Genomic DNA, 13,349 nt, shown 5'->3' on the forward strand with positions numbered 1-13,349 from the left:
AGAATTTCCTGACTACTGTGGTGATGTGATTATCAAAAGAGAGACTACTGTCCACCTGTGTCTCAAGGTCTCTTATCACACTTTCTGTGTTAAGTAGGCTACCGCCTATGTGGTAGTTCATGGGTACAGAGTTTTTACCAAAAGGAATGACAATGCACTTTTTGGCATTGAGCTTGAAGCCATGGCTTTGACACCCAGACATCTGTCTCAGCGAGGCCCTTTTGTGGGATGTCCACATTATTAGGAATTTTGATTATGGCTCCTAGTTTGCAGTCATCTGCGAACTTCATTAGCCAAAGACCTTCTGTGTTAGCCTGTACTTCAGAGAAGTAGATACCAAACAGGAGAGGACCCAGGACTGAACCCTGTGGTACTCCACTTGTCAGTGGTCTGAAGCCAGATTTGGAGTCTGCTACTTTCACAGTGTTGGTTCTGTCAGTGAGCCAGCTGGCAACCCATCTTGTGACATAGTTATTTATACCTTGTTTAGTGAGTTTCTCTATAATACCAGAGAGGGGGATGGTGTCAAAAGGCTTAGCGAGATCTAGATAGGCTGTGTGAATTACCTTACCCTCATCTAAGGCTTTGGTGACCACTTCAAAGAAGTCTATCAGGTTTAGGAGACATGATCTGCCTTTTACAAACCCGAACTGGGTGGGGTCCAGAGTTTGGAGATTACCAATGTCATTGTTTATAAGTTCCATGATGATACATTCCATAGCCTTGCAGACCAGGCTCATCAGGTTAATGGGGCGGTAAGTTCCCGGGGTCCGTAGTGCTCCCCCTTTGTGGAGTGGGACGACCATCACTATGTGCCATTCAGTGGGCACAAAGCCTGAGGTAAGGCTATGATTGAACATGGTACTTAGGTGGGGTGGCAGTTCATTCTGTAGTCCATGAAAAATGCAGTCTGGGATGTTGTCAGATCCCATAGACGCTGTGTGGTGAAGGCCGCTCAAACTGTAAATGGACATGTTATAACTGGTGAACGTCATTCATGCATTATGGTATAAGGCCCAACAATGCTAACAGACACTGAATGTGGATGTTGAAAACATGATCATCTGATAACAGACAATACATGATATTGTACAGGATAAATGCACCACGGTAAAAGTGTCACTACAAATGTGAGCTATGCCATTATGTGAAGGCATTACATCATGTTTTATTCCTGTAAGGGATTTGTGTGCCTATAATTGCTGTAGTAAGTCAGCAAAAGACAGCATGTTGTCTCATTCACTCATGCCACAGGATAATACTTTCTACATATGTTATGTAAGGAAAATGCAGTCACATGTTATCGTTACTCTGAATAAAATCATTGCCATGTGACAAATTGTCATAGCTTTTAGTAAAGGGATCAACATCTATACATGTACAAAGCAAATGTGCTTGACAAAAGTGTTTGCAACAAGTAAAGTCACAATACGATTAACACAAGGTAGTCTGAGCAGTAATGGATGGATTTGAAATAACTACCCAAGAATACAAGCTAAACATTCTTGCCTGAATCACAAGTGCCACACAACATGTTGTACAACCGAGATAGTGCACAGTTAAATGGATGACATCACCACTGTTTATTAGCTGGGTTTTTATGCTAAAAAGAACTCAAAGTGCACAATAACACTGTACAGTTACACATCAATATATAGAGTATGAGGATGAAAGATGCACTCACACCTGGCCTCAAACATCCTACATATGTAGTTACACATGGACAGAGCACACTATCAAAGTCATGCAACACTGCAAAATTTGCACTCCAAATGCGACATACTGTAGGTATGTTAGCATTATGTGATCATTATGTGTCCAAAAAGTTATTTTCCCTTTGGATGCTATGATTTACTAGTGTCACAGAGTGCCACTGTAATTCAATCATATAATTAGAAGTATATATAAAGGTAGTCATGAATTGGACTACAGTATATGACAGGGATCACTGTCACACTACTGAAGCAGTGATGGAATTGAACCACTTACCTATCCACTTACACCATCTATTCAGCACACTATCAGCAGCCAGCATCATGGGAGAATAAGGAGTACAATTGAGACATACAGCATCTATAAAGAGATGACATCAGCAGTATATTACCAAGGAGATGTATCTGGTAACATTAGTTTTACAGCCATTCGGGGTTGTAAAAGTTGCCACTGCAAATGTGTGTAAAACAATCATGAATTCATTGGCAGTCACACTTGCAGAAGTTAAGTACTGGTGTATTCAAACATCCTACCTATGAAGTTATACATTCTATGGAATAATGTAAGACATGCAAGTACCGCAGAAGAAGTCTGACATTTAAATAATGACAGTTAACCTGTGAAAGAATGACCTCCTTATGTGTTGGACAAGGGGTGTAGGCAGACAGGATATAATGTTGTAATCAGGCAGACAGGATATAATGTTGTAATCATGTGCTCTCGATGCCACACAAAACACCTGCCATTTGAAAAATGTAAACATTTTCCCTCACCCCACTTAACAAATATCTGAGTTGCTTTCCCTCTAATAACATTACATAGATATTTTTCAACCCATGACACTCTTATTTGAAGTATTAATTTACATGTGTAAAAAAGTATTGCCTAAAAAGCAATGTTTTCTTTAAGCAATGTCTAGAAAATTGGACTCAGAGTAATAGCTATACACTTGTGTTGCAAAGAAGTTGTGGATGTAAAAAAGGTGGGCTTATAGAATTGTGATGTCATCTATCAGTTTAAAATATTTATCTAGACTAGAGGTTGATTATACACATGCTCGTCTAACTGTAAACACCCTCACTCTCACAAGTCTTCCATGTTTGGCCTGAAACCACTGACCTTTTTAGTTAGGCAATCCAGACAGCAAGGTATTAATTGCAAGTACCATAGGAGAAGTCTGACTCACAAGCATCACAGAAGTATGACTCTTAAGGGTAGACAGTGCATTTTTGTCAGAATGACCTCATTAGTATGTTTCACTGAGGATGTTTCCATAGAAATTGGGATACGGGAGATGTGTGCACATTTTCTTCAGGAGACATGGATGGAGCAACAAGCATTGCACACACACACACACACACACACACACACACACACACACACACACACACACACACACACACACACACACACACACACACACACACACACACACACACACACACACACACACACACACACACACACACACACACACTTCCTCTGTGTTGGACATTGACCCACCCACCTATTTAGCTACAGAACTTAGAGGGCACTGTGTTAGTTGTAAGCACCATATTAAGGATAGAGATTGCACTTTTGTCAGGATGACATCATCAGTGTGTTTCACAGATGATGTTTCATCCAAAAGTGAGATAAGGGAGCAGTGTGAACAATTAAATGTAATCTTCTCAGGAGAAATGGATACAGCAGTAAGTATTACCCAGTCACACAAACACACACACACACACACACACACACACACACACACACACACACACACACACACACACACACACACACACACACACACGGCTTCCATGTTGGGCATCGAACCTCCTACTTCTCTAGTTACACAATCTAGAAAGCACTGTATTAGTTGCAAGCACAACAGGAAAAGTCTGACTCATAAGTATAGAGAGTGCACTTTTCTCAGGATAAACTCGTCAGTATGTCTCATAGAGAATATTTATATAAAAATTGGTATACTAGAGCCTTGAGAACTTTTCTGGTGAAGTAAATACAGCAGCGTTACACACAGTCTCACACACACGTTTTCCATGCTGGGCATTGAACCTCCTACCTATCTAGTTACACAATTTAGAGAGCACTATATTAGTCATAAGGGCCATAGGAGAAGACTGACATTACCAGTGTGAATTGGGTCATTAGAATATTTTTAAAATCCAGTGTTTGTAATAGATAGTACTGTGGATCCCAGGTTATGCAACAAATGTATATGTGTGCACAAGAAAATGCAACATCACTATGACTGTCACATGTAATGACATACTTCTCTACCAAAATGAATACATTGTCCTTAATGTACATTGTGCTGCTCTGAAGAATACGGACATGTTGCACATAATGGGATGACATACATATTAACTGTTGTACACCAGTAGATTACCAAACTTTCCTGTGATTTCATGTCAGGATGACTGCACACTTGTATTGTCTTGTACTTGCATTATGTGCATTGGCAAGACAATCATACAAGTCATGCATAGGACAGTGCACTGCAGAATGAAAGTGAAGGATTCTGTGAGAACTGGTTAACCAAGCTGGTAACACAGTGCAAGTTTAAACATTGTACAGCAGAACATATAATTTAAATAAATGATTTAAGTGAGTCAAAATTATTCTGATATCATGATCACCTGTTGTCAAAACTTAAACAGAATTGCAAGTATTGTGCATGATAAAACTTGTAATTATTTGATTTTTCTCTTATTTTGCTGCACTATATGAGCACAGTGCTGCCAAGCTGAACTGCACTGCTGATGGCAAAGTGTTAGCACATGGGTAGTCATATCTTGAAATTTTGAACTTAGAATGGGAATTAGCAGTACTCTGTTGCTCTGTACCAACTTCTACACAAACATTTATACAAGACAAGATTCACAATAGGTATCAGGCAGATGAATATAGCAGCAGGACAATAATGTGCTTATCAAAGCTATAGCCGACATTTACATCCACTGGAGACAGAAAACAGATCCTGAAATGTTTTTCAAATGTAGGTAGTCGAACATTTACAGCATGCCAAGAAAAATATTTATACCTGAGTATTATCTAAGCACACCATGTAAAATTCCAAAAGCAAACCGCCACTTCTTAGTAAATCCACACTAAAATTTATTGTGAGCGCTTTCGTCCACTTACAATAAAGGAACTTTTTCAGACATTTAAAACAAGTTCATACAAAACTTAAATAGTCTAAAGCTGATGACATCATACCCCCTCCCATTTTTTATGTTAAACCTAACAACCCAAGTTGTTACATAATATACACACTCCCTAAAAAGTATATATAAACACACGTTGCTTAAAAAATGTATGTAAGCATATAGTTTGCCATGTGAACATATCTCAAAGTTTTCCATTTTTTACCTAACCAGAGATTTTAATTTTAAAATGCACTTGACAGAACAAAATTCATTCAACCCAGGGAAAGAGTATGCATTAGTTTTTAATTACCATAGCAACTCCCTCTCCTCGAGCCTTATTGTCCAAGGACCACCTCTGCAGCTAAAATCCACTTTATCACTAAACATATAAAGAAAAAAGTGGTTAGTTTGTTCTAAAATGTGCTTGGCCAAGGCATTTGTTTTATCCTGCCTACTAATGCTATATTGATCCTCATATATCCTCTGCTTAAATTGTCGTTCTGTCTTTCCCATATAAAAAGCGGTACATTGCTGACACCTTGCTATGTATATGACTCCTTTTGTGTTACAGTCATATTTGCCTGCCAATATGTATTTAACATTACCAATCCTGAAGGAAGAACTGGTCTCTATGTATTTACAAAAAGAGCACCTTCCATATTTTTTCATGCTCCTGTTGGGAATATAAGGACTAACTTCTCTCTCCAGTAGCAATTTTAAATTACATCCTTTTCTAAATGTAATCCTGGGCCTTAAACCTAATTTGTTCCTTAAAACCGTATCATCATTTATCATGGCTCAACTCTTGTTCAAAATCTCTCTCAAACTATTGGCATCACTGGAGAATACTGTAGTAAAACTTATATTATAATCCAATTTAATTTCGGTTTCAATGGAACATTTTTCCAAATTCAGTTGACTATTAGCCCTTACAGTTCCTCTATTTAAAATTGGTTGGAAATAACCTGTCTTCTTCTCCCCACTTCTGCTATACTGTCATCCAATAAAGTGAGGGGATATACTCTCTTTATAAACATCCCTTTCAAGTTTTCTCACTCTGTGTCAAAGTCAACATCCAGAGTGATCATTCTAGCAGCCACAAATAGCAGACTATTTATTATTGCATGCCTTTGCCACTTCCATATATGATGTAAAGGTATTTATGTGTCATAAAAATAAACAAATCTCATTGCTATGACATAAAAATAGTAGCCTTTATTTCTCCGTGATGGATAGGAATTACGCATTCTAATTTAATAATTACAGTTATCATAATTTAATTTTTCCTGACATATTGCTGTTAATATTTTATATATACTTATCCAGAAATAAAAATAATTGCTGCTTCTGGGTACTGAACCCGCACATAATAAAGCTGGTGTTCTCATTGCCTATAGCAAGCAGCAAGATTTATTGTGGAAGGTATGCATGCTTGAGATTAGGGCTGAAGTATACCTGCTCAAGATACTAGTACTTGAGGAAATGAAAATAACATTATGGTATGGCTTGAATTTTTACATGACTCATACTTACCTCATGCCCCATTGAGGCAAGTTAATCTTTCCTAATGTGTCTCACAGTTTGCACCTATTCCCCTACAGCTATAGAGCACATAAAGACATAAAGAAAAGAAATATATATGAAAATATTTTGGGTACCTGCATTAGCTGGCTAGATCATTAATGCCATATCATAGGCAGGTTATGGGTCTGTATACCTACACAACTGTGTGTGTGTGTGTGTGTGTGTGTGTGTGTGTGTGTGTGTGTGTGTGTGTGTGTGTGTGTTTCCAGCCCTAAATTCAGCCTCTCATCAGCTTAGGAGGTCCTGCTTGTGCTTGTTAAGGTCACCATCGTGGTGAAGACATTCTTCCCTACTGAGTGGAATGTCTGTTGCATTGGTGACCTTGGGTGAGTTATTCCAAGCCTCAGCCTTACGCTGAGACTCCTTACGCAGTACCTGCAGCAGCCCACAGCTGCAGCACTTCACAAAAAATGCCTCAAAAATCCTGGAATCCTCAACACCCCACTTTTGTGCAAAAAAATTTAGCACCATTCTCGAGTTCCAAGACAGCTGCACATTGAGTAACAGCTTAAGTCTAGGTCTCCCAGTATGACAACAGAAACTTAGCAGAGAAATCCAGTGGATTTATATTTCTGGGTATAATTCAGTAATGGGATAGTAAGTGCACTCCCTGGATGCAAAAAAAAAAAAAGAAATACAGAGGACCTGAAAGAAAATTAACTAGAAAAGGTGAGGAAAAAAAACACTGACTGGGAAAAGTACCACAGCTGTTCAGCAAAAAGTTGTGCAAGCTCCAGACATGACTTCCAGTAACCTAGAGGAAAGTATAAGACAACTGCACACAGACCTGATTAAAATAAATGAAACACTGACAGAGTATATGAACTCAAACAACAAAAGGCTGAAAAAAATGGAAGAAGCTTTAAAGAGCTATTCATATGAGGTGATAAAACTGCAAAAATCAGAGGTTGAAATGAAGAAAAGGCTGGCTGAATATGAGACTGCTCAAGAAGAGATGCTTCAAAAATAATAGAATTAGAGGACAGGGCACACAGTGAAAGCCTGAGATTTTCAATTGTAACAGAGAAGCTGGACCTGAAAGGTCAAATGGTACAGTGGTTTGTGTGTATGCCTTTCAATTACAAGGTTTGATTCTCACCACTGGAAAGAGCTTTACAGATTGAAAGTATATATTTAGGGGTTGGGTGGGTGACCTAATGGTTAAGGTGTTTGCCTTACAAACACAAAGTGTGGGGTTTGAGTCTCACAAGGGATAATTGGCTAGGCTTAAAATGGCTTGAAAGGGCAGTTAGTTTAGTACTAATCTAAAAACCTATGGAAGTAACAGAATGTATTAATTTTATGAAAGCACAAATAAGAAACTAGACTGGTATTCCACATCAGGAGTTGTTAATTAAAAGGACAAATTGTGTGTATGCTCCAAGCCTTGCTATGAGAAAGCAGCCTAGACCTTTAATAGCAAAGATGCAATCCTACCAGCAGAAGGAGTTGATTCTGACAAAACTGTGGCAGAAAGACAAAGTATTAAAAGTGGGAGACAGCAAAATGTTTGTGGAGAATGATTATTCATTGTACATCAGGCAGAAGAGGAGTAAATTTACTCCACTATGCAGGGAATACTGAGAAGCAGGGGTAAGATTCAAAACTACTATACCCAGCTATCTTCAAAATATTCTTCCTGGGAGGGAAAAAAATCATTCTTTAATGAAATACATGTTAAGGAGGAAATACAAAAGTTTGTCCAACAAAAAGTGAGCTGTGAAACAGAAGGAGAGTCTGCTTCTTGTTCTTTTGGTAATAAAGATCACAGAAAGACTGTGCCAGTGAAACATTTTCCAATGTTTTAATGGAAAATGCTTAAGAGAAGGAAAAAACACAAAAGTCAACTAGAAGTCAGAGTACATTGGAAATGAAGCAGAAACAGGATTTGAGAGGTGGAGATGAACAGAAATAAACCAGTAACTTGGAAATTGACAAATGTGGGATTACAAAGCAATAAATAAATTTATGAAACATAACAGAACAAGAAAATCTGGAAATATTGGACTCTTTTTGGATTCTAAAATATATGATCTACTTCATGTCAGTAATGTTCAGAAAAATACTTAGGAGGGGGAAGAAGAGGGAGAAAGTAAACTGTAAGTAAAATTACTTTTTAATGGTACTATTTTATAGTGCATGATTTTCTATGCATGCCATAAAGTAAAGTTTTCTCAGTTATTAAGTGTAATTGGGATATTAATATAAACAAATGCTTCTGTTTTTTTTTTCTTTTTTCTTTCTCCCTTCTTCTCTCTTTCTCCTTGTTCAGTGTTATGAAATGTAGGCACTGCAATGTAAAAAAAAGAACAACATTCTGGTTAAAAGAGCATGACAAAAGCCCTTAGCTTGATCTAGTAACACATTTTAAGAGAAAGCAAGTAAATGAAAAAGAATATTGAATATTATAATGTTTTTTTTAGCAAGGAAATGTATGCTAAGTAGCAACTCTGTGTCTGGCCCTCATATCTCCAGGAAACAATCTGATAAAGACAACTGGTTAGATAACATTTCAATTGGACTTAAAATTGCAGCACAATACAATCCTGTGATCAAGTTAACCAATAAGATTCTTGCCTCATTAGTAACTTCAACTCTAACTAATGCGGCAGTCTAAAGTGGCTTATAACATCATTCAGTCCTGGTCTGCACAAAAGTAACATGTAATTGTCACATAACCTCAGCATTCTCCAAATATGTATTGAAATCACCACCTCTTCCATCTGTCATTACTCTTTGTAAAACATGAAATTCATGTAAACAAGAGCTGAATAACATTATAAACCTTAAATATTTTAAAGCAGGCTACTGCATTATTAATGATTACAGTTGCAATTATCAGAAAGGAAGGAATTTTACTGTTAAACTTGATCACATGAATTTACTGTGATCCTATTTCTCCATCTGAAACATTATGAGGTATCTGAAGATGTGCTTATGTGTAGCAACAAAGTTGCTTACATACACACTGCCTTATAGTTTGTGTGAATGTAGTCAGACCTGGATCCAGCATTAGGCGACCAAAGCAGTTGCCTTGGGACCATTGGCTGAAAGGGGGTCCCTGCTGGCTGGGAGGGGGTCCCTGCTAGTTGGGAGGGGGCCTGCTTGCTGAGGGACTGTCACACTTACTTTAAAAAACATATGTGTTTTTAGGTTGCACAAACCTGTTGCTTCTGTATGTTGTCACATAGACCTCCTCCTGTTCTTCCTTTCCTCACACTGCATGGAATTTAACATTACATTCTGCTTTGGACTTATTGCTGGATAGATTTGGCTGCTGCTTTCACTTCCAATCGTCTTCTTCTTCTTTAACAAGGTGTGTGTGTGTGTGTGTGTGTGTGTGTGTGTGTGTGTGTGTGTGTGTGTGTGTGTGTGTAAAATGCCCCAATTAGGGATACCTGGTGGTTAGTTAAAGAAAGAAGAGCCTGAATCTTAGGGTTCCTATTATATAATCGAAGATGCAATCCTTCGAATGCATCTTGATCGAACTTGAAAGCACGAAATAGCAAAATGGCGAAACAACATATAAGCGATTTCTTTCCCTGGGAAAGAAATCGTTTGGCCACCTCCATTACTTTGGCATTTTTGCCAGTGTAGTGCCATCTTGGAGTTGGCATATTTAAGTAGGGGGGGTGTGGGGGTGGGGGTGAAGCTCCCACACTTTATGTAATGTTTTGAAGTTTTTATTTTTGTGTGGATCAACTATTTTTTTCCCTGGGAAAAAAAATTGCTGTTCCGAGTGTTCAGGATTCTAAACATTTGCTTACATGGGGTCAATAAATCAGCGTTCACTTTTTTAAGCATTCGCTGATTTAATATAGACCCAAATCCTCTACCCTTACTACCACTTGAGTTTTAAGAAGTTGAAAGTACATTTTACAAGAAACTGAGTGTCATTTTATAGGAAATTAGGTTTCAAGTGGATTTTACACGGAATTGAGAGCTCCAGGAAAATAGAAGTTTAGTGCTGCTCATGCTAAGTCTGTTTACAATGTGCAACTGTTGTTTAGCAAATGGCATCACTATTGTGCTAAAAATTTAAAAATGTTGTTAGCACAACAGGTAGTATACTTGTTTTTGATGCAGAAGGCTGTGGGTTCTACTCCCACAGTATGTAGCTGGATTGCTGACACTATATTGTTCTTTAAGGGGGTAGGGTGTTGCAGTACTGAGTATGTCCTCCTTTGGAGGAGATGCCTAGTAACAATGAACCTGTTGTCAGTTTGCCATCCATTCCCTACTGCAACATTACCAGCTTACCATTTTTAATGCAGCATAGGCAATTTATTCTTTAAGGACATTGGGCACTGAATTTGTAAATGAAACATTGAAACATAAAGTTGTTTGCTAGCAGAAACCTCTTCATTAGTTACAGATCTCTTTAATGTGGAATTATTCAGATGACTTTTACTTCTGTAGAGATTGTGCATATTGATTGATATTAGTGGATTTTAATGATAGAAGTTTGAGTAGGCTTTTATTGATGAAATGTTCTGAAATGAGCAGTTTTGTCATTATTGGTTCATACATTTTGTTTCATTGCATACTGGAAAAATATTCATAACTACAAATTTAAAACACACTCTAACAAATGGTGCTGTATTATACAGAGAATATAGTTTAATACAATCAGGAAGGTGAATCAAAGAACATATGCATGTATGCATGGTCTTAAAAATGTGTGCAAGGGGCCTATGGTTTGAAAACAGCCCAAAGGTAAACTTTCCCCACCACTGGCCAGATGCATTTTCTTTGAATGAGGTTTTCAATGCTGTTTCAATGAAAGCGAGTTTCAAGGGCAGAGAAGTTTTAATGCTAAGTCTGTTTTCATTGTGAGACTATATTGCTTTGTTTAACAAAGGTCTGTCAGTGTTTGTGCTATAACATTTGAAATAAGTTTTAAATGACATCCAAACAATTATTGTAGATGTAAAGCAGAAAATAGTACGTACACTGAAAGGTTTGAACAGTGTTTAGGGTACTAGGGAGAAATAGCCAAGTAATGGGACTCTGGAATGACTGCAGAGGGGTTTAGAGGGACACAATCCATTACCCTGCCTAGGGACCCATTTGACCATGATCTGTCTCTGAATGTAGTGTGTCATGTCATTTCACTTCATTTCATTGTTTTACTAAAAGCATGAACTGCATGAGATTTGGCTAATAATTATTTTACTTTTACTTCAGGAATTACAGAATTCAATCAAAATGGAGTAAAATTTCAGGGTTTTAAAGTATTTCATACATTTATCTTCTTTAAATGGCTTTTTGCGTCAAGATTTAAGAATTGGGTGGAGTAATGTTTCATGTTCCTGGCTTTATGTGGAATAGGATATCTGTTTTCTAAAGTTAAGCAATATTTAGTCTGTTCTGTTACATAGCACATGATTTAGGATTGGTATGCAAATATTATTATATTCTTCCACTATGTAAACAACAATATTTTCATTATAATGAACTAAAAACATAACAAATCTTGTTTTAACTGTTCCTCAAGAATTTCAGAACATCTAATATAAAGAAAGACAAACCTCTCCTGACAAATCAGTTCTCCTTTTCAAAGGCAGATCTGAACTCATATTGCATGTGCTCTTATAATGGTTCTGATTTGCTGTCAAGATCTATGAGCTTTAGAACTTCCAAGATGGCTGTACACTGATCAACAGCTTAATTTCAGCTCTTCCAGTGTGGAAACAGAAGATGAGAAAAGAAAACTACTGAATCTGTCAGTTTGAGAGAATTTCAGTTACTAGTTAGTAAGTACCCTACTGGCTAGTAAGTACACTGCCTGGGTGCCAGTAAAGAAGAAATATGGAGAACGTGAAAGGAAGTCAACCAGAAAAGATGAAGGGAAAACACTGACTGGCAGCTGTTCAGCAAAAAGCAGTACAAGCTTCAGCTTTGGGTCAAGAAATGGCTTCTAGTAATTTCGTGAAAAATAAATCAAATGTACTCAGAGGTGATTAAAATAATTTAAACACTGAGGGAATATATCAACTAAAATAGCAAAATACAGTAAAAATAGAAGAAGCTTTAATTAGCTATTCAGATGAACTGATAAAACTGCATGAAATGAAGAAAAGGCTGGCTGAGTATAACGCTTCTCAAGAAGAGCTGTTTCAAAAACAGTAGATTTAGAAGACAGAGCATGTGGAGAAAACCTGAGATTTTCTGTTGTAACACTCAAACTGGAAGGAACAGATAGTATTCATTTTATGAAACCACAAATAAGCAATTTGTCTATCGTTCCAAATCAGAATTTGTTAATTGAAAGGTCACATCGAATATATGCTCCAAACCTGGCCATGAAAATGCAGCCAGGACCTATATTATTAAAGATACAATCATATTAGCAGAAAGAGTTGATGCTAATAAAACTGTGTGTTAAAAATTGGAAATAACAGAGTGATTGTGGAAAATCATTAATCACTGTACACCAGGAGATGGAGAAGTCAATTTATTCAGCAATCAGGGAATGTCAAGAAGGAGGCAGCCTTTACACTATTTTTCTGAGAGGATTAAAGACATTTTTGATGCAGAATAGGCTAAGGAGGAAATAAAAAGATTATCCAACAAAAAAGAATCCAGCAAGCAGGGACTATGCTTCTCATTTTTCTGACAATAATTCTCATAGAGAGACTTTGCCACTGAAACATTTCCCAATGTTCCAAAGAAAAATGCTTGAGAAACAGAAAAAAGCACAGGAGTTGACAAAAAGAATCGGAAGTACCCTGGCCTTGAACCAGAGTCTGGTGTTGGGAGATAAAAATGATTAAGAAGAAGACTGACAACACTGAAATTAGTGAATAAATGGGAGAAACACAAATCATACTTTCAAAAAATATGGCTTTGCAAGGACAGCTAGCTAAGAAAAGACTTAACTTTTGGTGACTTTGTTAAACT

At 37.3% G+C, this 13,349-nt stretch overlaps 1 protein-coding gene across 2 annotated transcripts in view; it reads right to left on the bottom strand.

Annotated features, from left to right (window-relative positions):
* The window catches only part of PLBD1 (phospholipase B domain containing 1), a 1,215,938-nt gene that overhangs the window by 164,122 nt on the left and 1,038,467 nt on the right, over positions 1–13,349 (bottom strand). Inside the window, exon 8 of one of the 2 annotated variants that reach the window (XM_044073961.1) lies at positions 1,990–2,073. The exons of the other annotated variant lie outside the window; for it this stretch is intronic. Within the exon in view, the coding sequence (XP_043929896.1) occupies positions 1,990–2,073 (84 nt within the window). The remainder of the gene's footprint in view (positions 1–1,989; positions 2,074–13,349) is intronic. 2 annotated transcript variants of the gene reach the window in all.

The sequence above is a fragment of the Protopterus annectens genome, chromosome 1.part1, assembly GCF_019279795.1.
Source record: "Protopterus annectens isolate FY-2018-M chromosome 1.part1, PAN1.0, whole genome shotgun sequence".
In the NCBI taxonomy this organism is placed as follows: domain Eukaryota; kingdom Metazoa; phylum Chordata; order Ceratodontiformes; family Protopteridae; genus Protopterus; species Protopterus annectens.